The 25,214-nt window shown below is 41.8% G+C and overlaps 1 protein-coding gene across 6 annotated transcripts in view; it reads left to right on the plus strand.

The window, feature by feature from the left end:
* The window catches only part of Acvr1 (activin A receptor type 1), a 130,208-nt gene extending 120,730 nt beyond the window's left edge, over positions 1-9,478 (plus strand). For all 6 annotated transcript variants that reach the window (XM_023713675.1, XM_023713677.1, XM_023713678.1 and 3 more), the window contains 2 exons: positions 7,311-7,441; positions 8,260-9,478. In XM_023713675.1, the coding sequence (XP_023569443.1) occupies positions 7,311-7,441; positions 8,260-8,394 (266 nt within the window). In that variant the 3' untranslated portion in view covers positions 8,395-9,478. The remainder of the gene's footprint in view (positions 1-7,310; positions 7,442-8,259) is intronic.
* Positions 9,479-25,214: the final 15,736 nt, after the last annotated feature.

Consider the following 25,214-nt stretch of genomic DNA (forward strand, 5'->3'; position numbering starts at 1 on the left):
ATCGAACTACAGCAACCTGAGGCTGACAGCTTTGTGGAAGCAGCCACTTAAACAACTGAGCTAAGGCCAGGGCCCCCCCTCCTTTTTTTAAATTTTAACATTTATTTACTCTGTGTGTGTGTGTATATGTGTGTGTGTGGCCAGCTCAGCCCACCAAGGGGCGGGGCTGGCTGGCATGTGGTGCTGGGGGATTGAACCACGGTCCCTGTGCTTTGCCAACCTTGTTCCAAGTAGGTGCTTTAGACCACTGAGCCATCTCTCCAGCCCTCTAGTAGGCTTTTTGCCTTCCCCTCTGACAATGCACAGTAATATTGGTCAGCATTTCTAGTAGGGCTTTACTACATGGTAATCTATAAGCCATTGAGTTTGGGTGTGTTACTTCAGTGACAATCTCAAGTCATAATTTTTTTCCCATAATTTTATTGAGAAACAAATAGCAATGAGACAGTTTCAAACCAAATTGGTAGGACAGTTTCAGTAATTAACACATTGCATACACTCTTCCTAATGGTTAATTGCTATACAAGATGCGGACGTGATATCCTATTTACAAACACTATTAGAACAAATCCCTATATTAGAACAAATCCCTCTATCAAGTCATGATTTTAACATGGGTTCCTGAGAAGGAAGTTGATTCTGACTTGAAGTAGTATGTTCGATTCCATGTGTCCATGAGCTGCAGGGGCACAGCTCTTACCGCTTTCCTATACCCAGCAAGAGCTGCCCTTCCAGTTCCCCTGCTGCTTTCAGAAAGGACTGCTTGCCCTGGGCCTCCAGTGCTGCCTGGATTGTGACGGACTACAGAGTCAAGGGAGTCGGAACTCCTGGGCTGTCATCCACTCTGCTATGACTGTTCCTACCCATTTATCTGTTAGTCATTTTTTACGTGTATCACGGTGTGAAAAAGATCTTGGAATTGTGCAGTGAAGTATGGTAGATGAAGTAACATAAATATTGGATAAAGCTCTTTGAAACCCATCTCACCAGGAAGAGTGCCGTTTGGTAAATGTAATATTTCCTGAGATTCAAACATGCGCACATTATTCTCATGTGCTTTTCCATATCCAAATGTCAAAAAATCAGTATTTATGTAATCTTTTTCTTCACATTGGCTCTTTTCAAACTTAATTTTGTTTTGAAAGGAAATTAGTACCACTACTGGAATTAGAAAGCCAGTATCATGTGGCACAAAATGGAAGGCAGCAGTACAAATTAAATATGCAGTTAATAAGAAAGAGTTTTATCCATGAAACACATTAGCTGCCTCACTTGCCACCCCGTGAGGGGGTTAACACTGTACTAACTTATAGTCTTCTCAGGAATCAAATATAAGCCATTCATTGATTTTTCTAAGATGATGTTAGTGCTGATGTTCAAAGCTCTGAAGGACTTCAATAGTATTTCTATAGAAACTCACTGTCGACAGAAGCTCTCTGTGGATACAGAGGCCAGGACTCTATTCCCCTCACCCTTTCCCTGGATATGGGGTGTGTTTGCCCCAGCTGGAGGATAATGAAGAAAGACTGTGCTGTGAACTGGCCTCAGGGCAGCGTGAGATCTGTGCAGAGAGGTGCATTCTGTTATCTGATTGTGGGCTTGTTGGGTAGAATTCTGGAATCCAAATAGGAAACAGGAGTTTAGTTTACCTTTGCCACTCATTAGCTCTGAATTGGGGCAAGAGTATTTCCCTGTATGTTCCCCAGTTTCTTTTGGAGGGAGAGAAAGATGTTATCCATGTGGTTATCACATCTTATTGATAAATCTTTGCCCCATCTTGGATTGCTTAGAGAATTGCCTGATCTGATCTATGGCCTCTTAAGTGCAACCGAAGATTCGTAACCAAGAGGTTTTTCATAGTCTTTAGAAGGACAGCCCTGACCTTAGGGAACATGAGTCCATATATAATCTGTATCCCTTCTATTTAGTAGATATATTCTTATATTTTGCTGCAGAAATGTATTTCCTCAGATGCTGCTGGGAGTATCAAAATAGACTATATGCCTCCCCTTACCTTTATAAAATGTATTCATATTCTCTCTCTCTCTCTGTCTGTCTCTCTCTTTCTCTCTCTCTCCCCCTCTTCCCCTTCTCCCTCTCTCCCTCTCTCCTTCTCTCCCTCTCTCCCTCTTTCCCTCTCCCTCTCTCCCTCTCCAGTTTCACTTTCTAGTGCAGCCTTGTCTCAAATTCATGATGGTCCTCCTGCCTAAGCCTCACTAATATTAAAAATGTAAAATTCCTAAATTCTGCAAGTGCATCTAACATCAGAGGATTGATTGATTGATTGATTGATTGATTGAGTGAGTGAGTGAGTCAGGGTCCTGCTGTGTAGCTCCAGCTGGCCTAGAACTCACTGTGTAGCCCAGGCTGGCTTTGTACTTGTGGTGATCCGACATGCCTGGCCATCAGAAAGTTTTAAATAAAGGATTAGGGACATACAATTAACATTTTGCCTGCATTAGTGTCTGTAACATAGTAGGTACTATGTTATGTTAGATTCTGGGGAAGCTGTTGAAAAAAACCAAAACAAAAATCCATCTTAAAGGTGCTCACATTTTTGTGGAAAAGACATTGTTATGAATAGGTTGAGGTCTAGACAGAGGTGAGTGATCCAGGGTGAACTGACTTTCAGGGCTTTCCACTGTTGGCACAGGAGACCTCTGAAGATAGAGGCTTCAAGTGCAGCATGAGTAGGGTGAAGAGGAGTTTGTTTGAGCTGGCCTGAGGAGATGAGATGCAGGTCGGGGTGAGAAGGACAACCAGACACTGATGAAAGTGAGCGTGCTGTGCCAACCAAGGAACTGCAAGTTGCCCCCGTGTGGCTGGCTCCCAGGGATGCAAAAGGCAGGGCTGGAGTGGACCACAGTGGGGAATTGCCTGCCCCTCCGGCAGCCCTGGGGCATCTGCGCAGAGCAGGGCAGCAGGGGCTGGTCCTCAGCTCTCTCCTGCAGGTCTCTCTGGAGGCTGTGGAATACAGAAAGGGTAACTGAGGAGGATGGGAAACAGACATGTACCAGGTACCCATCAAGGTGAGGGCAGACGAGTGCTGGATGGGGGTGTGTGCAGGCAGGAATTGAAGGGAGGTCTTCATTACAGACATTGATACAAGGAGATGTTAATTGTATGTCCCTAATCCTTTATATAAAACTTTCTGATGGCCAGGCATGTGGGATCACCACAAGTTCAAAGCCTGCCTGGGCTACATAGTGAGTTCCAGGCCTCTGACACGGTAGCATTTCATACACTTTAGAGCCCATGTGCAGGGTGCTCTTGAGCTTTATGATGTGTACTTTAAAGGTGTTGAAAAACTTCAGCATGTGAAGGAGAGGTTTACACAGGCAGCCCGTGTTCCTCGTAGGGTTATTGGGTTGGTAAAGATAGGAGAGTCCTAGAGAAGAGAAAACTTTCACTTAGACATATGTCCAGAGAAAAACTATTGTGTGGATTTTGTGTAGATCAGTCACATGTGCCTGAAGCTGTGGGGGAGTAGGTGATGAATAATTTCTCTGACTTCTTTCCCAGCCCTTTTGAGTCAGCAGCCACCCTACCGGGAGGGTGAGGCCAGGCTGGCTGTTCCTTCCTTGGTCGCACACATGCTCTTCTTCTCCTGCAATTTTTTTTTTTTTTTTTTTTTTTTCCAATACCGGGGATTGAACTCAGGATCCTGTACTTGCCAGGCAAGCGCTTATTCTACTGAGCTAACTCCCCACCCCTTCCCCTGCACTTCTGTATCCTTGGTTGTTTGTGCCACTCGTTGGCACTTGAAGCGCTCTCTGCCCAGTTGTTTTCCTGAGTCTGTGCTGTCCCTGCTGCCTCATGACTTGGCGGCTGCTCTCTGGGGCTGCCTGTGGAGCCCTCACAGTGTGCTTTTTTGCCAGGCTCCACAGACTGTCACGTTCAGTCACAAATGAGGAACCGTTGTTAGGCACTTTCTACTTTAACAGAAGCACCATTCCACCTGGCCTCGCCTCCCACCCTGCCGCTGTCCTCATCCATTACTCCCAGGAGGCGCCTCTGTCTCTCCACTGCTAGGAATCCTGCTTGATCCCCCATACCTTCCTTCTGTCTGGAACACATGCCTTCCTGCTGTCCTTTCTTTCCCTGACTTCCATCTGCTTCCCAAATTGCTGATCTCTGTCTACCCAAGCTCTGGGTTCTGAAGACTTCTTAAGCCTCTGTTGCAGTTTTTATAAATGGTATCTAATACTCCAGTACTGCCTGGCTGAACACAAAAAAAGATGATGGTGAGTAAGCCAGGTGCGTCTTTCTCTGAGCCCCGCGTAGGTGCCGTTCCTGCCTGCCCATCCCGCTGCCCCACTCAGCTGCTACTTTATAATTTTCTCGTATTCCTTCATCCTCACCCTGCTCCTTGTCATTGAGCACTGCATCTTTTTCATTTCTCTGTGCCTATGGCCAAGCATCATTTGTGATACATAGAGTTTAAGGATCAAGTAAGTAGGAGACAAGTGTAAGAAAGCAAGAAGTTACTAAGTGAAAATTTCTATTTTTCTACCTCAAGATGTAAGTCGTGGGATGAAAAAAGTTTTCAGGTTTTTTTTGACAAGGTTTCCATTATCAAACAAAAAGGGAAGGGGCTTGTTTTGATCTTCTAGAGTCTGATTTCTTTGAAAAACAAGAGCATGTCTTATGTGGTGATCAAGGCCAGCATTCCTGTGGCGTTCCACATGAAGTAGGCACTGGGAACTGGCCTGAGGGAAACAGTTGCTTTCCTTGACCGGAGGGCGCTCTGAGTGCGGCTGCAGTATGCCCCAGGTTTCCTGGACTTTGGAGGAGTATAGCGAAAATCAGACAGAAGTGAACCACTTGGCAAAAGAGAGTCATGACTAAATCCCAGGCATAATCAAATGGTCTTTGTTTTTTAAACTAGATTCCTTTTACAAATATGAGGACATTTAATAAGATTAAGACATGGGAAACAGAAATAAGAAAAATATTTAGATTTGTATCATGTATTATTGTTGAGTGTCATCAGATTTGTTTTAAATCTTTAACTCTGCTTTAAATTCTTTTGCCTTTATAGAAATATCCATGTTTTTATTGCTGTTGACATTCATGTTACCCTTCCCTTAATTATCAGGCAGATTACTTCAAATAGACAACTATTGCCCTGGATTTTTAGAAGGATTTTTTTTTTTGGCTGGCTCAGGATGCCTTCAGGGCATGGTTAGTAAGGTTTAGAGGATCTGGGGATCAAACCACAGTAACCTGAGCTTGACTGCTCTGTTTAAGCAGTCACTAAACAACTGAGCTAATGGGCAGGCCCCTGTATCCTGGATTTTTAAAGAATTAAAAATGTATACTCAGAAATTCAGAGATGGTGAAAGGCACATATTTTACTGTTACCTATCAATTCATTTAGCCCCAAGAAAAGGTGGGAGTTCTCCTTTCAGGTTCACATCCAGTTGTAATTTATGTGGCATTTCTTAGTATTGAAAATAATTAAAATATTTGTTTGAATGCTTTCAGGGACCCTTACAAGAAAAGTAGGTAAGGCCTCTGAAATGCGATGTTCTCAGTTTTCTTCTGTGAGCAGTGGTTTATTTATTTTTTAATGTATTTTGTACAGGGTCTTACTACGCAGCTCAGACTATAGTGATCCTCCGGTTTTCAGCCTCCCCAGCGCTGTGATAACAGGCGTGTACCACAATGCCTGGTCTCAGAGACCAGCTCAGTGTCTGGGGAGTGCGGCCGGCATGACGTGTGGTGCCAGGGATCAGACCCTGGTCTCTGCGGTCCCTGCGCTTGCCTAAGTAGGTGCTTAGTCCACTGAGCTATCTCACTGACCCTTAAGCAGTTTACAGGGCCAGTATATATATCCAGTATAAGTTGTTTATATCCAGTATAAGTTGTTTCATTTTTCAGAAAAGGTTTTAATCCATTGACTGATACACATTGCAAGTGCAGTTATGCAATAGACAGATGAATTAGTTATAATTAAGAGTATCAAGTAGGATTTAAAAAATACAATTTAGATGGCTTTCCATTTTTAAAATAAACTTTAGTTGAAATTTGTGAAGTTAAAAAAATCTGTAGTATTTCTTGAACACATGCTCCTTATATCTAGTCTTTTGCATAAGTGGTTTGTATTTATGTGGAATTTTTGAGAATACATTCTCACTGTTAAGTAATTTCTATGGTAAATGAAAAGGAGATTGAAGCATTCAGGTGGCTTGTAAGAACTAGAAGAACTTATTTATAACTTCTCACATACCGTCCTTCTGTCCTCAGTAACAGCTTCTTATGTACTTAGAAGCAGACAAAAGCTACATGTGGAGGCAGGAAAAGGAAAGTCTATCCACTGGCGGTGTTGCCGGGGTCTTTGATGAGAGAGAAGGAATTAGATATTGAATTTGGTGGCTCCTCTCTGAAAGGGGAAGACAGTTTTCTAATTCCAAATGAAGAAGTTATAAATTTCTGTATTTGTGGAATTTCTTTCTCTGTTTGTGGAATTTTGCTGGAGAAGTTTACAAACCATTGGACATTGTGCTGGGGCAGGGGCTTACAGTGCCCGCTTTCATATTTGCCTTGCGGTAAGAGATGCTTCCTGCCCAACTCATCCTTTTTACTGTCCTCTGCTTTCCCAGTGGCTGTCCTTCCTTCATTTTATTTTGTGCTTTTCATTTGAGAATAACTAATAAAACCATCAAACAGACAATGCCTGGAGACGGAAGTGCTCCCCTGCATGTAGAATAGGTGACCCGGTACTGCTTGCCCTGCTGGTGGGGTGTGCTGAGCCGCTTAGCAGGATCCTGTACCAAACACATTTAAAAAAAAAATGGAGGGACATTAATTAATTAGTGCATTAATTAATATACATCTCATTAGGACAGATTTATTGTTAAATGATTTTTTGTGATGTTCTTTATTTTTTCTGGGTCTAGTTTGAACAAACTATTTCTATTAATGGTCAGAAATACATTTCATATATATATACATATATATATATATTTATTTATATATACTCACATATTTCCTTTTATACTGTGTTTTTCTCCCTGGGTCTTGTTGGGAATTGCCTGTTTGTTTGTATACACTGGTATAGCATTTTATTAATAATTATGATTACACCAGCTGTTTTCACATACTTTCTTCCAATCATTTTCCATCCAGCTCCTCGAAGGGTATGTATTATTTTGTTCTCTACTTGTTTTAGGACATACTGTAGTTTTCAGACTTTCCTTGAGGTATGAGGAGGTACCTTTTCCTGTCATAATCTGTGAAACCATCAGTAAAACCCAGGGAATGTTGGCCCTCTTGCTAATGCAGCACAACTCCTGTCCTGGGTGCAGGTATAGTGGAGGATTACAAGCCACCGTTTTACGATGTTGTTCCCAATGACCCAAGTTTTGAAGATATGAGGAAAGTAGTCTGTGTGGATCAACAGAGGCCCAACATCCCCAACAGATGGTTCTCAGACCCGGTAAGCGTGCCCGTGTTCTGCCTTGAGAGCCTCTGACAGCTGTTTTCTATCTGCTTGGTCCTGAGTGTCAGTGGGGGTGTCAGTGTTTGCATGAACTGTACTGTCCAGCCACTGCTCTGCATCATTGTTTTTTGGTACTGGGGATCAAACTCAAGACCTTGGGCTTGCCAGGCAGGCGTTTCTACAACTGTGCTATCTTGCCAGCCTCCATCATTGTTTTATGTGGAAGTGTCTTGGAGCTTACTAGCATAGATTTGGAAAACAGCCTCATTGTTGAACAGGTCTCTGCTAGGTTGTGCTAATGAGTGACAGAGTTCACAAGAATTTCTGTGATTGACCAGCTCCAAGAATTAGGAGACTTACTAGTACTGTGGTCAGCCCTACCACTGCAGTTTTTGTGTAAACCAAGAGACTTGGAGTCTTGCTGTCAGTCTCTTCTCCATCTCTGTATACTGGAAACTCTGAACACAAGCTGCTCAAGTCAGAAGATCCTGTACTGAATTATGTCTCTTAAGGGGTAGCATATCTAAGACTTTGAAAAGTCACTGTAATTGTAAAATCCACAATTATCCCTAGGTTAGTACTCGTGCTTGTAGCACCCGTAAAGCCATCAAGGGGTTGGTAGTATTAAGTGTACAAAGGACAGAGTGCATGGAACTCTTCTTGAAGTGTGCCTTCTGTATCAGGGGTTGAGGCCTTGACTCTAATGCCGGTCACGTCACCAGCTTCATAACGGTTCACCTGACATCTGCCCAGCTTCCAGAGCCACTTTTTAAAAGCAGATTTGTCATTGTGATGTTTCTTCTTTGTCTTCTCAGACATTAACTTCTCTGGCCAAGCTGATGAAAGAATGCTGGTATCAGAATCCATCTGCAAGACTCACAGCACTGCGCATCAAAAAGACTTTGACCAAAATTGATAATTCCCTAGACAAATTGAAAACGGACTGTTGACGTTTTCGTGGTATTAAGAAGGAAGATTTCATGTTGTCGTTGTCCAGCTGGGACCTAATGCTGGTCTGACTGGTGTCAGAACAGAATCCGTCTGTCTCCCTCCCAAAATGGCTGCTTTGACAAGGCAGACATCATACCCAGCCACGTGCTGGGGAGACACCAAAACCACCCTAACCTCGCTCAATGACTGTGAACTGGGCATTTCACGAACTGTTCACTCTGCAGAGACTGATGGTGGACAGACACTGTTGCAAAGGTAGGGAACTGGAGGAACACAGAGAAATCCTGCAAGAGATCTGGGCATTAAGACAGTGGCTTTGCGTATCTTTCACAGGTCTCCTAGACACTCCCCAGGGAATCTCCAGGAGGTGGTGAATTTTTAATCAGCAATATTGCCTGTGCTTCTCTTCTTTATTGCACTAGGAATTCTTTGCATTCCTTACTTGCACTGTTACTCTTAATTTTAAAGACCCAACTTGCCAAAACGTTGGCTGCATACTCCACTGGTCTGTCTTTGGATAATAGGAATTCAATTTGGCAAAACAAAATGTAATGTCAGACTTCGCTGCATTTTACACATGTGCTGATGTTTACAACGATGCCGAACATTAGGAATTGTTTATACACAACTTTGCAAATTATTTATTACTTGTGCACTTAGCAGGTTTTACAAAACTGCTTCGTGCATATGTTAAAGCTTATTTTTATGTGGTCTTATGATTTTATTACTGAAATGTTTTTAACACTATACTCTGAAATGGACGTTTTCTTTTTATTATCAGTTAAGTTCACATTTAAGTGCTTCACATTTGTATGTGTGTAGACTGTCTGTAACTTTTTCAGTTCGTACGCAGAACGTATTTAGTCATTACCTACCCGACACCACCGAATATTTACTGATTTAGAAGCAAAGATTTCAGTAGAATTTTAGTCCTGAACGCTGTGGGGAAAATGCATTTTCTTCGGAACTATCAATTATGTGCATTTAAACTCTGCCAGAAAAAAATAACTATTTTGTTTTAATCTACTTTTTGTATTTAGTAGTTATTTGTATAAATTAAATAAACCGTTTTCAAGTCAAAAAGTGAAATTATTTTCAGTATCTATCAATAAGATCTATGCAATGTAATGTTTTGTTTTTATTTTTGTTTTGTGGGAACAGTAGATGCACATATCTAACTTGAAAATTTAACTTGCTTTTGAAGACAACTAATGAGCCTGAAGGTACCATGGGGACATCTTACAGCTTGAATGTGGTATCAGAAGTTTTGAGATTTGTTTTTGCTACTTTTGCCTGTATTTTTTCCTCTCTGTATTTCCAACTTTCAAGTAGTGTTACAAGCTGCCTGACCTGCAGCACACAGGGAAGTTGTGGGGCTAAGTGGGAGGAAGGAAGACTGTCGAAACACTGTGTTCACTGGAATGGTCAGGTGAGCGCGGAGTGCTCTGTGCATCTGAAAGGCGAACAGAAGAGTCTGTCCTTAAGCTTTCTGTGCATGAGAGGATTGAAAAGGTAGTGTAGGCCCGAAAAAGAAGGGGGTAAAATTGGAGCATATTCTGCAGAGGTCACTTATTAACTTGTTAACTTTATTAACATGCATTTACTTGAAGGGTATATGAAAGAATCAAATAATTTTTTTAAGTTAAACATTAAATTTTCAATTCATTGACATATGAAATGAAATTTGCCATCCCAGTGCAGGAAGTGTGTAGTCCTCAGCATTAAGCACGTTTTCTTTGTCATGCAGCTGTGCCTATCATCCGCCAACCAAACGCTTTGTGTCTGTTACATACCAAGCTGCCCTTTCCCCTTCCTGCCCCTGGAAAGCATCTTTCTGTTTTCTGCCTCTTGGGAGTACAATAAGTTCCTCACCTAAGCAGGATCACATAGTATTTGCCCTTTTTGTGAGACTGTCTCTATTAACTTAGCTTGATGACTTCACAGTTCTTCTGTGTTTATGTAGCAACGTGGATGTCCCTCTTCAGGCTGAGTCACATGCCGTATGTATATGTTCATGCTGTTGATCCATGTATTCGTCCATCGATGAACGTTTGAACTGAATCCACACCTGACTGCTGTGAAGAGTGTTGTCCTAATCGTGCCCGTGCAAACGGCTCCTTGCACTGGTGCTTTCAGTTCTTTGGGCAGATACTTAGAAGTAGAATGGAGTCATGTTTGACTCTTGTTGACCTGTTCCATATTTACATAAAGGCATACAACTTAATAAATGTAAGTTTCTTTAAATGCTAGATATTGAACATAGTGCTCTCTTACTGAGATGTATTCCTATTCTTTTACTTAGTTTCTTAAAACTTTGGGACATGGTCTCACTAACTTGCGCAGGCTGGCCTCAAACTTGCAGTCCTCCTGCCTCAGTAACTGGGATCACAGGTGTGTTTCACAGTGTGCAGCCAAACTGTTGGAACTTCTACACTCCTGCCTCTTAATGCCCAGTTTCCCTTAGTGTGGAACAGTTTGTAAGGGAACTCATACAGGACGTGCATGAGCAGACAGGGAATCACTGGCAGGTGGGGTATGGCCTGTATTCTGCTTTGGTAGACATTAGCAATCCATTTTTAAACAGGGTTGTGTGGTGTACCTTGCCATCAGCTGTGTATGAGAGTTCCGACCGTTCAACATTTTCAGTAGTACTCAATATTTTCTTTTCCCATTAGCTGTCCTGCTGAATGTTGTACACAAATTTCAGCAAAATAAAAAAGAGAGATTGTGAGTAAATGACAGATTATACAGCGCTTGTCCACTTTCTCAGTGGCTCCAGCACTTAAGGGAGAAGTCACAGAAATAAAGGCATCCCAGCTTTTGCATGCTGCCGCTGTGAGCCCAGCAGGCAGTGGTGCTTTGTCTTCCATGCAGCCTGGCCCTTGGACAGCCAACAGCGACTTCATCTGCTGCTTGCCTGTGGAGTGTGTTGCTCCAACTTTGGAAGATCTTCTGGCTTTGCAGACCAGAAGGTTATGTGTAGGCCTCCAATTTGTCGTACTTCTGAGCAGTTTTAACACCACCCAATTCACTGAAACCTCACTAACTGACTTGAAACTAACTTTCATTTGAAAGATTTCTGTATTGCAGATGGCTGGCCAGAGGCGAGAAGAAACATGCTGGCCCTTCCAGAAAAGCAGGCTTACGTGGTACCCAGCAAAAAAGTTGAGGCCCTAAGAGCGCTGCTGATGCATCAAGAGCAGGCCTTTGGATTCTAAGACCAAAGTCTCCGGCTGTACAGTTCTGAGGTGACTTCTTCTACCTGCATTTGTAAGGGCCGCATTCTCTGGCTACACAGAAGCCACTGAAAAGTCTGGGATGAGGACACAGTTGGGTTGGGAAATTTTTTGAAGCAAAACTCTTACTCTTTGTGGGAGGAGAAAGAGAGAGAAGGGAGAAAGGGAGAGAGAGAGATTCACTAATATAACTCACAACCACAGTCTCACAAACATTTTGGCTCACACTGTTGTGTTGAAGAGGCCCTTGCATTAGCCTCCCAGGTGCTGGGAATAAAGGCACGTACTCTTGCATGTGGCTATGCTCTTTTTTTTCTTTTTGTAGTACTGGGGATTGAATACAGAGACTTGTGTATGCTAGATAAGTGCTCGCCCACTGAAATAGAGTCCCAGACATTTTTTTTTTTAATTTTTATTTTAACTTTTGTTTTTTTTGAGACTGTCTCACTACATAGTTGGGATTGGTCTTGACCTCACTATGTAACCCAGGCTGGCCTTGAACTTGTGGTATCCTCCTGTCTTAGCTTCCTGAGTGCTGGGATTACAGGCATTCACCACTGTTCCTGGCTGGTCCAAGCCCCTTTTAAAAGATTTATTTTGAGATGGGCATCTTGCTAAATTGACCGGGCAGGCTTCGAGCTTGACATTTTCCTGCCCCAACCTCTCAAGTAGCTCAGGTTACAGCATTGTGCCATCACATCTGGCATTAGTTTTTTTCCCTTTTTCTTTTTGCAGAGCTGGGGATCAAACATAGGGCCCATGCTAGGCAAGTGCTCTACTCCTGAGCTACTTTCCTGCCCCACCCTAATTGCTTTCTAATGCATGAAGATGTTCTATTTCAAAAATTTGTAAGAGAACATAGGTGGGCTGTGGTAGGACCTCATCCACATAGTAGCAGATAGAAAAACTTTCCTCTTAGCTTGCAGCTCACCCTTTTATACACCAGTTTGTGAGGCTTGGGTTGACTCTACCAGCTTGCCTTGGCCATGGGGTGAGGGGCACTCGAGGGATCCAGCAGGGCAGAAAGAGAAGGAAGGGACTTGTTCCTACTGCCTGGCTGCCAGACTGTCAGCATTGTCCTGCTTCTCTTCTCTCCTCGGGAACAACAGTAACTTTGTGCAGCACAGTTTTGTTGTCCAGCGTGCAGTTGCTCTATTTCAGAAGTGGCTCCTAGATACTGGCACTGATGGGCCAAGTCCCCACCACAGCAGGCAGTGCTCAGCTGCAGGGGCCACCTCTGTTGCCGCCCAGCCGCGTAGCCCTGGGGGTACTCCCTTTTCAACTTTTGTTCAGTTTCACCGCTTCTCTTCTTTGCTTTCTTCAGCCTCAGTGCAGATAGCCCAGTTGCTTCTAGTCTAACTTTAATGTTGTCTCATTGGCTTTTTCCCAATTACTAATAGGCAGACCTAGTTAACTCTTCTCCATAATAATGAATAAATGACACATGTCCTGGCCTAATCTTTTTTTCTAGCATGTAAGCTTCTCCCCAAAAGAGCTGATCTTCCTGATCCTCCTCACCCCTGTCTCTAAATTAACAGTAATTTCCCTACATAAATTGGAAAGCCCTAAAGGACTCTCCATCATTAGGAGTGTGTGTCATGTCTGAGCCCCTCATTACACCCAAGCTTTCTTTCCAAAACTAGCTGTCATATTGTCAGGGACCTAGGAGACAGTATTTCAAAGCCTAATTAATTCACATAATTCAAGAGGTGACCTGCCAGGCCAGGACATGAACTCTATAGTTTCCTGCTGTACATTCATGCTGACAGTCCTCTCCAGTTGAATTCTTCCAAATAACTGTGTTCCTCACCTCATACCCATTTCTCAGTCTGAAAGTTGATGATGTCGCTAGAGCCACCCCAAAACTCTATTGTTTTGACATTCAGTGCATCCATGACTGACTTCTTTAACAAATACTGAGTGCCAGGTACTGAGAGGCTTCCTTCCTGTCTGCCGACACGCTGCAGACCGCTTGTGTTGCTTTTGTTGCAGCTATTTCTTTATCCTACTGAGTGTTCATTCCATCTACTGGGTGGCTTTTAATTTACAATAACTACAAACACTATTAGTTGTATTTATTGAACAGTCACTATGTGCTAGGTCATTTGTTCACTGCTGAATAGGTTCTTCTCATAGAAACACTATTGGACAGGTGCTATTATATTTGCTTGCGTTTAGAGCTAAGGCTCATGGGATATTGTGATGCTATCTACCCCAGAATCTGAAAGCAGTGGCATTGGGACTGGAATCAAACTTCATTCTGGCACCCAGAGTCTTTCTTATATGTACTGTGTGCTGTGCTTGTTAAAAGAAAATAAAAACTTTTTTTTTTTTTCGTTTTCTCTTTTGCATCAAAACAATGTTATTGCCTATCTTTTCAGGAGACTATGCATAGTAAAATGCAGTTCTTTGAGGAATGAAAGATTGGCTTCTTTTTTTTTTCCAGCAAACTCATTTTTTATCTTGTTTCAACATTATCAGAAATGAATGTTGAATACTAACATGCTAGATATGCACACAGTTGTTTAAAAAAAAAAAAACACCTAGAAAAAGCTTCTCAGTTAAACCAAAATATTTAAAGTGATTCTCTCTGTGTGATGTTGTACTGGGTTATTTTCTTTATATTTTCTGGATCGTCATCTTACTGTGCCGAGAATTTTTTTTTTTTGTATTTTAGGGAAGAGTCTACGTTGGGTTCAGGGTCTCGCTACTAGATTGGATTTATAGTGATCCACCTGTTTACAGCCTCCCAAGAGCTAGGATTACAGGCATGCGCCACCACACTCAGTCTCAATTGTTTTCTCAGCGAGCGTCAGGGTCGGGGCCGGCATGGCAGGCCCAGGGATCGAACCCCTGGCCCCTGCGCCTGCTTTCAGGCACCTTAATCCACTGAGCTATTTGGCCAGTTCTGAGAATATTTTGAAATGGTGAAGGAAAGACAGTTTTGTACTCGTTTGGGTGGTCAGGCCTGTTTGATAATTGCCAAGCGTCTTGGTGGGTAGCCAATAATTATTTTTGTGAATTTATAATTTTAATTTTTTCCTGTTATGCGTATCCTTATTTATAAAGATAGTTTTTAAAAATGTATAATAAAAATAATAGGAATTTTGGTCTGGGCAGATAGCTCAGTGTCTTAAGCACCTGCCTGGCAAGTGCAAGATCCTGAGTTCAATCCCTGGTATGGGTCAGGGGAGCAGTCTTCTGCTATTTCCCATTTGTGTATACTCCCTCCCCAGTGGCAACTACATTGTGCTTTTTTAAACTGCTTTTCTCCTGGTATTGCCTTACTTTTAAGAAAAGTCTTATTACCTCTCTATATTGCTTGTTTTTGTTTTTAGTTGTAGACAATATCTGTTGTCTTCCACTCTGGAAGAAGAGTCTGTGGCTCTTAACCTTCTGTCACCCTCATACGCCGCACGTTTACACATCTTCTCTGTTTCCCCTCATAGGCTCAATAAATTTGAATCCAGTGTCTACTGTGAGCCAGGCACAGCTAGCTGCTGGGGGAAAAGCAATAATAATAATAGTAATAATAAAGCAAAAGCCTCTTCATAGAGCTTTACAGAAGTTTGGGCTAAATCAACACTCATGGGTCAATATTATTATCACTAACTATTAAACACCAATGAGGACATTTCTTTTCCTATGCAGCTTTTTTATTTTCTTGCAGTCAATTATTTTCTTCCTACATTAACCTAGTTTTCAGTATGCTATCATTAATTCTTCACCAAATGCTCTCACAAATTGCTGATCTCCCCTCGCTGTGTCCATGCAAGGAAATTAACATTGCTCCTGCAGCCATGTGCTGGCTGTCTGTGAGGCCTGCCTGCTCTCTGGACCTGTCGCTGCCGCCCTCCCGTGGGCTCCCTTCTTGGGGCTTCCTGTGTAGCAGCCGTGGCTCCCAGTGTTTTATCATTTACTTCCTTGTGCATCTTCCAGTGTGTTCCTGGGGAGGACATTTTTCTGAGAACTTGCAAATTTAAAAATGTTTTCATTCTACCTTCCCACCCAATTAGGAGCTTGGAAAAAAAGAATTCTCTGTAGGGCTTTTAAAATTTTGGAGACATTCCTACATCATCCAGCACTCTTGTTGTAAAACAGTGTCTCGTGTTCTGGTGGTTAATCCTTGTCACGTTTTTTTCTCAAGAGAACTTTTAGGATTTGTCTCTACAAATCCTCTGGGCTGGATCCTCTGGGCTGACCTTCTCATTTTTAAAATTATATTTTCTCAGGGCCGGGGAGATGGCTCAGTAGAATAAGCACTTGCCTGGCAAACATAAGGGCCTGAGTTCTAATCCCCAGTTCCGAAAAAAAAAAAAAAAAAGAATAGATATGTTCTGGGTTTATACTTAAAATTATATTTTCTCAGGCTTTGGAGATAGCTCAGTGGCTTCAGTACCTGCCTGGCAAGTGCAGGGTCCTGAATTCCATCCCCAGTACTACATGCCGTACCAGCCCCAGGACTGGGCATGGTGGTGCACACCAGTAGTCCTCGGGCTGGGGAGGCTGAGACAGGAGGACCACTGTGAGTCTGAACTGTGAGCGAGACCCTGTATGAAACAAATAAAAACAGTTTTCTTTCTCCCATTTTCAAGATCTGCATGTTTGCAAATATAGAATAATTTTAAGAACATGGAGGCTTTGACCAGGTACCTTCCTGCTAATCCTGGCCTTGCTACCTAGTACCTACCTAGCTTGAATGAGCTGCCCTAAAGGGGTGAGTCCCTTTATTTCTTTGTGCTTTAGTTTCCCAGTCTGCAAAATGTACCCACTAGCAGTAACTAGCTCATACATTTGTTGGGAGGTTTAAGTGACTTAGAAGAGATCAGGCACACTCTGGAGGGTATGGCCATAGGTGGTGTGAGTGAATTAATGTTTGTAACTTCTTCAGTTTTACTTTACTTTCCAACATTTATATTACAGTTTTCATTTCTTGATACTGTTTTACCTAATCAATATTATGTATTTAAAAAAAATATTCAGAATATTTCTGTCTTATATTCAGAAAGCAGCTTTTTAAAAGTGAAGTTAACTCTAAAAGCATACATAATTAGTTTTCTTCATTAAACCTGGCCCTTTGTATGTACTCAAGGCTCCTCTGGAATTTTTTTTTTCTAAACTTCATTTTGAAGAGCAACGCCCTGGCCTCATGTTGCGTGTCTTTCCCTGCACTTTGGGGTTTTCTTTTCTCTGCTTAGTGTAAGAAAGGGAGGAACCCATCTCCCCAGCTGTGCAAAGAAGGTTGCAATGTACGTTTCAGGTTTTTCAGTAATAATTTAAAAATCGGGTGCTAAGGTGCAGTGCAGTGGTGGAGCACTTGGGTAGCATGTGTGAGGCCCTGGCTTGAATTCCCAGTTATTTAACCCAGAAACAGTCCTTACCGGGCTAGTTGGCATTTGCCGTCTTCTGTTGTGTAGCTCCGTCCTTCAACCTGCTATTGTGTCTCTTTTGCCGTGAGCAGTTTTTGTGCTGTGAATCTGATGGCAGTGAATTACTTCCACTTTTCTTTTGAGACATTTTTGTTGGACGTAGAATTCAGGTATGAACGTTTTTCTCTCAGTATCGTAAAGACACCATTTACTATTTCCTTGTTTACATTCCTTCCTGAGAAATCTGTCGTCATCCTTCTCTTTGTTCTTCAATATACAGTCTTTTCTTTCCCTTTCTTTCCTTTAGAGCCTGCACTTACACTGTATTAGAGTTCTCATTTGTGTAGGCTGAGTTATTGTTTCTGTCTCTGTTTTATTTTGGATAGGGTCTATTGCTCGGTCTTTGAGTTCAATTCTGAAATGGGTTTGAGTTTCACTTGAAATATCCAGTTTGCCTTTAATCCCATATAGTTTTCATTTCAAATGTTTGTTTTTACCTCTGGTGTTTCAATTTGAGTATTTGGAAAAATACTTTCAATTTCTTTAATTACAGTTTTGGCTATCTTGAGCACAATTATAATAATTGTTTTAGTGTATTTTTCTACTAATTCCTTTATCTGTGACAATTGTGGGGCAGTTCGAACCCTTCTCATTGTAGGTAATATTTTCTTGCTTTTTAAATGGTCTTTTAAATTTTTTACTGGATAGTAGACATTGTGGATTTTACCTCATTGGAAACCAGGCATTTTGTATTTTTGTAAGTATTCTTAAATTTTGTTGTACAATGCAGGTAAGTTACTAGGAAACACTTTAATCTTTCTGGTTGTTGCTCTTCAGATTGGATGGTGGGGCTGGAACACTGTTCAGTATAGACATAGTATTAGGCTCCATGACTGAGGCAACACCACCCTTCTATGTTTTACGTCATGAGGTTTCTCACCTTCATTGGTAGAAAGGGGCATCATTCCAGGTCCCATATGAGGACAAAGTGTTAGGCTATCTTTTCTCCAGCTGTAGGTAGCCTCACACTGATTAGTGCCCAGCTGAATACTAATTGTACAGTGGTGGGTCTTAGGATCTTAAAGAGCTCATTTGAAATCCTTGTATTGTTTTCTATGGCATGCATTTCCCCCTGCTGGGGCTGTGCTTAGTTTTTCTGGTCTTGAGTAAATCCTTTAGGAGGGCAGTGATTTACAAAGCATGGCCCCTAAGTTAATAATATCAATGTCATCTTTGCGGTCCCGGGCCACCAAGGAAGGGGCTACGGGATATCCGCAGAGAGGGCAGTCTCCTCTTGCTTGCAAGGACCTGTGGTCCCTGCTCAGGAGTCCGTGTTCCAGCACTGTTCCAAGGAACCACAGGAATGACCAAGGGATGGTGCCCAGGGCGGGGGTCTGTCCCAGGGACACTGAGCTAAGAGGATGCCAGGAGCTCTCTTCCTGCTGTGCATCTTGTTTCCTCTGTTAGTTACTGAGTTTTCATGCATTTCATTATCGGGGTCCAACCAGAACACCTGACCTGGGGAAATAGTGTGACATTGAGGGGCTGTGACAGTGGGTGGCTCCTCTCTGTGACCGCCAGCCAGGCCCTTCCTGTTGAGGGACACAGGCGGGGCAACCAGGCCCTCGCTGTCGGCTCTGGCTTTCATTCAAGGGAGATGGGATGGGACGCTCTGGTCACTGTTTGTAAAGATGTGTCTTGTCTGTAAACAAATGCTATGTATGTATATAAATGAGACCATAGACCAAAAAAACCCAAAAAACAAAAAGCAAAAAACAAAACAAATGAACAATATCAATGCCATCTAGGAATTTATTTTCAGTGCAAATTATTATGTAGATTATACCACAGACCTATAATATTGGAGACTCTGGTGTTATTATTGAAAGCCAAACAACCTGTATTTTAACAAGCTTTCTTAGATAAATCTGATAGATGCACAAGTTTAAGAGCTCATGCCTTAGGACCCAAAGTTTGAGTGAGTGAAGGAAGTCGTCTCAGGAAACACTTAAAGTGCCCTTGAATCTTAATGATCAGGCAGCTGTCAGTCTTACCTGTTTATAAATTGCCTTAATCAGGCAGAGAACTGATAACAAGAGTTATTCAAATTTGAGCCAATATAGAAAATATTGTTATTTTTCTTGAAAAGTTTCTTGGTTAGGAAAATTCTTTCCAAATTCCCTCTTCCCTCAGAGCAGAGGGACTTTGGGACATGAGAGAAAGGCAGGCCCTAGAGCAGATAATCTTATCGTGCATGTGAAGTTTTTCAGGAAAACACACTGAGGAACTGTGCTCAGAGCCTGTATCCTAGCTCTTGGGATTTCTTGGTCCCTGATGTCATCTCTGGTAAACAAGCTGTTAGCTCCAGAGGAGGAAGTTGGCAGCGTCTAAGAAGGGGAAAAGAGTTGTGCCATAGGGCAGCGTGTATTGAACAAGCGTTGCGACAACATCAGAGATGTTCAAAAACATTTCTCTTACAAATAGCCCTTAACAACAGTAGCACAGGCTGTGGAGCAGGCAGATGTGCCCACAAGGATTGTGCCATCTTCATTGGTAACATGATGACTTTACCCTTCTCTCTGCCATTTAAGGATGGGGCAAGGACAAAGAGGAGAAAATGTTGTGCTTTGCTTCTATGACTTGTTTCTTTTGCTATAGGATAAAATTATCCATATTTAAATGCTAAGACTCTTCCTGAACAAAACCAAATTTGAGAAGGGAGCATGGGTAGCCCAGGGAATTTTTAGAAAGAAAAATAAAACAAAGTAACTGATTTTGTAAATGACTAGATAATGGCATAGGTGATAAATTACCCCCAAATCATGAATACTGTCTTAGTTGTTTTTTTCTCATTGCTGCGACAAAATACCTAAAACCCAACTTTAACGGAGGAAAGGTTTATATGGTGCAGGTTTCAGCCCATAATCGGCTGACTCCACGGCAGGGTGGCACATGGTGAGGGACAGCGTTTCTGATGGTGGAAGACAGCAAAAGCAGCAAGCAAGCAGGGTAGGCTTTGGCTCCGTCCCTCAGATTGAACGTGTCCTGCTGGCTCTTGGACTTACTTTAGTCCCGTTCTCTCGTAACCCCTTGTTTTGAATGGTAATGTTTATCTTGTGCCACTGAACCAATGTCAGAAGTATTTAACTTTCTTGTAATTTGTACAGAAGCTTACAGCTAAGAGCTTGCCTTAAATCTCAGAGAAGACTTGGGACTTGGACTTTTCAGCAATGCTGAATCTGTTAGGACTTTGGCAACTCTGGGAGATGGACTAAATGTCTGTTACCTGAAGGGATGTGCATGAGGGCCAGGGGCAGAATGTTATGGCTGTGTCTCTCGACATCTCCTCAGAGCTTTATGTAGTCATGGCAGAAGGGAAGGGGTTTTGGAAGTAGCCAAATCTACAGTGTGTGACGGGTTGGTGGTGCAATGCTGGGATTAAGGGTGGGTGATTGATAGAGGAGTCCACTGCTGATATTGGAACTGACCTAATCCTAGTAGACCTGCTACATGACAAGAGATGGAAAGAGGTGTGCACTCCCTCTCTGGCTAGTTATGTTCACTGTCTCCCACCATCAAGAACTCTTGCCCCTGTGCCATGTGCCACCCTGCTTTGGAGCCAGCCAGTTGTGAACTGAAACCTCTACAAACTGTGAGCTACATAATCCTTTCCTCTCTTACCTATGGGTGTTGGGGACTTCGTCTCAACAATGAGAAAAGTACGACAGCATATAGGAATTATTTAAATCGACACCCTATGTAGTATTTCTCATAGACCTGTTCGGTCTCTTTAGTTGGGACTGTTCCTCATTTGTTCATATTATGAATTCTTTAATAAATGTTTATTGATGACCCACTAAGAATTAGACTTGTAGCAGTTGCTGAAAAGTATCAAACAAGAGGTGCCTTTCCTGCTTTTAAAGAAGACAGTCATGCAGAAATGCAAAGGTATCCTCAGCGTGGTAGGAGTTCTGGGCCAAGAGCTCTTCGGCGCTGTCGTCTCTTCTGTCCACACGCTGTTACTGAGCATGTTCCCCATACCCAGTCTGTCTTAGTCTTCTGTAGCCCCACTTCCTTATTTCATCAGCACCATAACCAAGTTCCTTCCTGAAGCCTATCTTAAATTTTATTACAATAATCCTAATGTTTACTTAGCACCTGAAACCATTTGAGGTGTTCTGACACTCTCTAAGGCCTTTTTTTCCCCCATAATTTTATTGAGAAACAAATAGCAATGAGACAGTTTCAAATCAAATTGGTAGGACAGTTTCAATAATTAACACATTGTGTACATTCTTCCTAGTGGTTAATTGCTGTACAAGATGCGGACTTGATATCCTATTTCTAAGGCCTTAACATCAGTTGACTAATGCACACAAAATTATTTCTCGCAGCAGCTTAATTAGAGGCATTTTATTTTAATTTTTGGGTACTAGGAATCAAACTCGGGTCCTCACGCTTGCCAGGGAGGTGCTCTGCCACTGAGCTAAACCGCTGGCCCCGCAGAGGCATTTTAATATCCCCATTTGCAGATGACAAAATAAAGTATGGACAACTTAGGTCATCTTTATTCCTGTCTTGTAGTGACTGCCTCCCCTAGTTTTTGAGTTTTGTCCTGCATACAGATTCTCATGTCTAGGTTTATATTTCTTGGTACTGGAAACACTCTTGGTGCCTGCCTAAAAGAATGCTGGGTATAAATAAGAAGTTGTTCCTTACCTGGGTCCCGGTGTGCCTCTTACTGTGCTTGGGCTGTTTGTTTCCTTAGCTGCTTTTCCTTCTAGTATGTGAGCGCTTTGGTAGCAGGAATCATTTGGTACATACTTGATATTTAATAAATATTCATTGACCACTTTCACTGAAGCTATGGAAGGGTCAGAAATGGTGCTGGACCTTTCTGTAATACCTGACGTCCCTGGCACCTTTGGCCTAGGGCTCTCACATTTAAATGAATCAATCAGGCCAAGAGGAAGCTAGGAAGAAGATATGGGAACAAGGTCTCCTTGGGGAATACAAGTAGTATTTAATTCTGGTTGCTTTGCAAGACTTTGAATAGTTACAAATATAAAAATGGACAGTTTATTCAGAGCTGAGAATCAGTGGAATAGATTAGAAGATGGAGAAACATCTCCAGACATACTCAGCCACCCTTATCTTTGACAAAGAAGCCAAACCCCCTGCCTGGAAGACAGATAGCTTCTTTAATAAATAGTGATGGAAAAATGGGCTTTCTACCATGCCAAATATTAAAACCAGACAATATCTTTCACCATGCACTAAGCTAAAATAAAAATGGATCAAAGATCTAAGTATTAAAACAAATCTGCTGGAAGATAGATAAAACTCTTGAAGACATTGGTGTAGGCAAAGACTTTATGAACAAAACCCTGATAGCACAGGAACTATCAAAAAGAATCAACAACTGGGATCTCATTTTATTAAAAAGCTTTTGCACAGCAAGAGAAACCACCAACAGAGTGAAGAGACAACTCTCAGAATGTGAAAAAAAAAAAATTACCAGCTGTTCCTCAGACAAAGACTAATCTCTACAATGTATAAAGAACTAAAATTAAAAAAGAAAACCCTAATTTAAAGATAAACAAAAAATGGGCATCTCAAATAAATAGATACTTCTCAGATGAAGTACAAATAGCAAATAAATATATAAAAGAACATGCAACATCATTGGTCACTTGAGAGATGCAAATTAAAATAATGCTGAGATTCCTTCTCCAGAAAGAATGGCTATCATCAAGAAATCAACTAGCAACAATGTTGCAGGGGATGGGGGGCTGTGGGGCAAAAGGAACTCTCTTCACTCCTGGTGTAGTGTATTCTGGTACAATCACTATGGAAATCAGTGTGGAGGTTCCTCAAAAAGCTGAAACTAGAGGTTCCATTCAATCTAGCCGTTCCTCTTTTTTGTTATTTTCCTGAAAGAATTAAAACATTATAACAGTGACACACACCTATGTCTATAGCATCACAGAATGTTGGAGACAGCCCAAATGCCCATCAACTGATAAATGGATAAAGATGTGTTTGTTTGTTTTTTTTTTATTCAATGGCATACTATTTGGCCATAAAGAAGGATAAAATTGCGACCTTTCTAGATAAATGGATGGACCTGGAGACTATATATATAATTTTTTTTTAATGTATTTGGTTGTTACAGAATCTCACTCTGTAGCTCAGACTCATGGTGATTCTCCTGTTTTCAGCCTCCCCATGCTGGGATTACAGGTGCAGGCCGCGACACCTGGACTCTGGCCGGCTCAGCCCGCCCTGGGGGTTGCATGGCATGTGGTACTGATTGAACTCAGTCCCTGCACCTGCCTAAGCTTGCCTAAGCAGGTGCTTTAGTCTGCTGAGCTGTCCCTGAGACTATATTAAGTAAAATAAATTGAACACACGTGTAAATAATGTATTGTTTCTCTGGTGTGAGAATCAAAAGTGTAAATAAGAGCCAAGATATATAATAGGTATTGTGAAATAGGAAGAAGGTGTTCAAGTGAGAAGGGGAATGGGGGGAGGGGGAGGAAGGGAAAGGGAAAATGAGAAAAGGAAAACTGGAAACCAAGCTTTGGTAAATGAAGAGGGGGAGGAGTTGAAGAGAGAAGAGGGGAATAAGGAAAAAAGAATCACAGTACATCGTGGACAGGCAACATGGACAGGCAATACCTTTTGATACATGTAGTCATTGTGTCTACCTAAAATGTACCAATAAACTTAATTAATTTAAAAAATGGCCAGTTTTTTAAACACTGTGCTTGTCCCCCAATACCTGAAGTCCAAATTTTCCACATTAATTCTACATATTTTACTTTGTAAAAGAACAAACAGTTGTTTTGTCTTGTTTCTTAGATGGTTGTTTACCACATACACACACACACACACACACACGCAAACACGCATGTGCACACACAAACGTCAGTCTGCGCTGATACTTAGTAACAGACTAAGTCAGATGAGGCAACCATGGGGCTAATGGACGATGCCTTCTGGTGTGGCAATTTACAAATAAAGTTTTCAAAAGAGCCTCTAGGTGAGGAAAAATAGAGGCCAGGGAGCGCAGCTCTGGGGTGAGAAGGAAGTGTAGAGAAGCTCAAGACCAGCCTAGGGCAGAGCTTATTAGGCTTGTGCTCCCACTGATGTGGCCCTTTGTGAGATAAAGGGATCTGGGTGCTTTATCACTGGTGTTAAAGTGACAGGGTGACATCATCACATTTTGAATTGAGGGGAACTTTTGTTTTTGCATAATCTGCCACTTTCTGAAAGTTTTCAAGAGACTCCCTCGTCCTGCACTTGCACAAATAATTACTAATATTTGTCATATTAATTAATATTTTCCCATAGCATTGCACAAGATCTGAAAGAATAATGTGTGAAAAGATGCTTTTGAAAATAGCATACATTCATAGGAAAGGTGCTGAGAATTTCCTGGCAGATGGCACCATCTTCAGGAGAGTAAGAAGCATTTATTAGCTTGTTGAATGTTTTGTCAGTGCCCATTATGTACCAGGTGTTGTCATAAAAAAGTTCTATTGAGGAACAGTAGATAAAAAGAAGCAAAAGCTTTGATGTCTACCTTTTCAGAAAAGCACTGTTAGCTTGGGAAGAAGACTGAGCCAGCCCCAGAGGAGCGCGTTTGGGAGAGTTACAAAATGCGAAGATGGAGATGAGAGAAATCAAAGGACGGAGCAGCCTGATTTTTGGCCAAGACACTCTGCCAGTATCTCTTAAGATGAAGACTTACTCTTTCCTTTGCATACTTTTGCAGCCTGTGACATTGCAACACAGAAGTGAGAGGATCTCAATCTTGCTAGCTTTTCCTGACTGATTTAGAAATCTCAAAGTGGCTTAGTGGCATTTTTCACAGACCATATCCCCAGCTATGAATATAATACCTAATATCAGGAAATTAGATGTCGACATACATGACACATGAGAATTACAGTAAAATACAAAGCAGGAAGATCACAGACCTTGAAAGAGAAAATGCATTCAGGTAAGCACATGGCCTTGAAGTAAAATTTGCTGTTATATGTGAGACGAAGTATAGTGACTTTCTATGTCAACCTCTATTTAAACACACACACACACACACACACACACACACACACACACGTGTGAATGTAGTAAGACAACCAGTATGAGAATTTTGTTTTTACATCTCTTACAATCCACAAAAATATAAATCGAAATTAATTCTCA

The sequence above is a fragment of the Octodon degus genome, unplaced genomic scaffold, assembly GCF_000260255.1.
Source record: "Octodon degus isolate 3935 unplaced genomic scaffold, OctDeg1.0 scaffold00032, whole genome shotgun sequence".
Lineage (NCBI taxonomy): Eukaryota > Metazoa > Chordata > Mammalia > Rodentia > Octodontidae > Octodon > Octodon degus.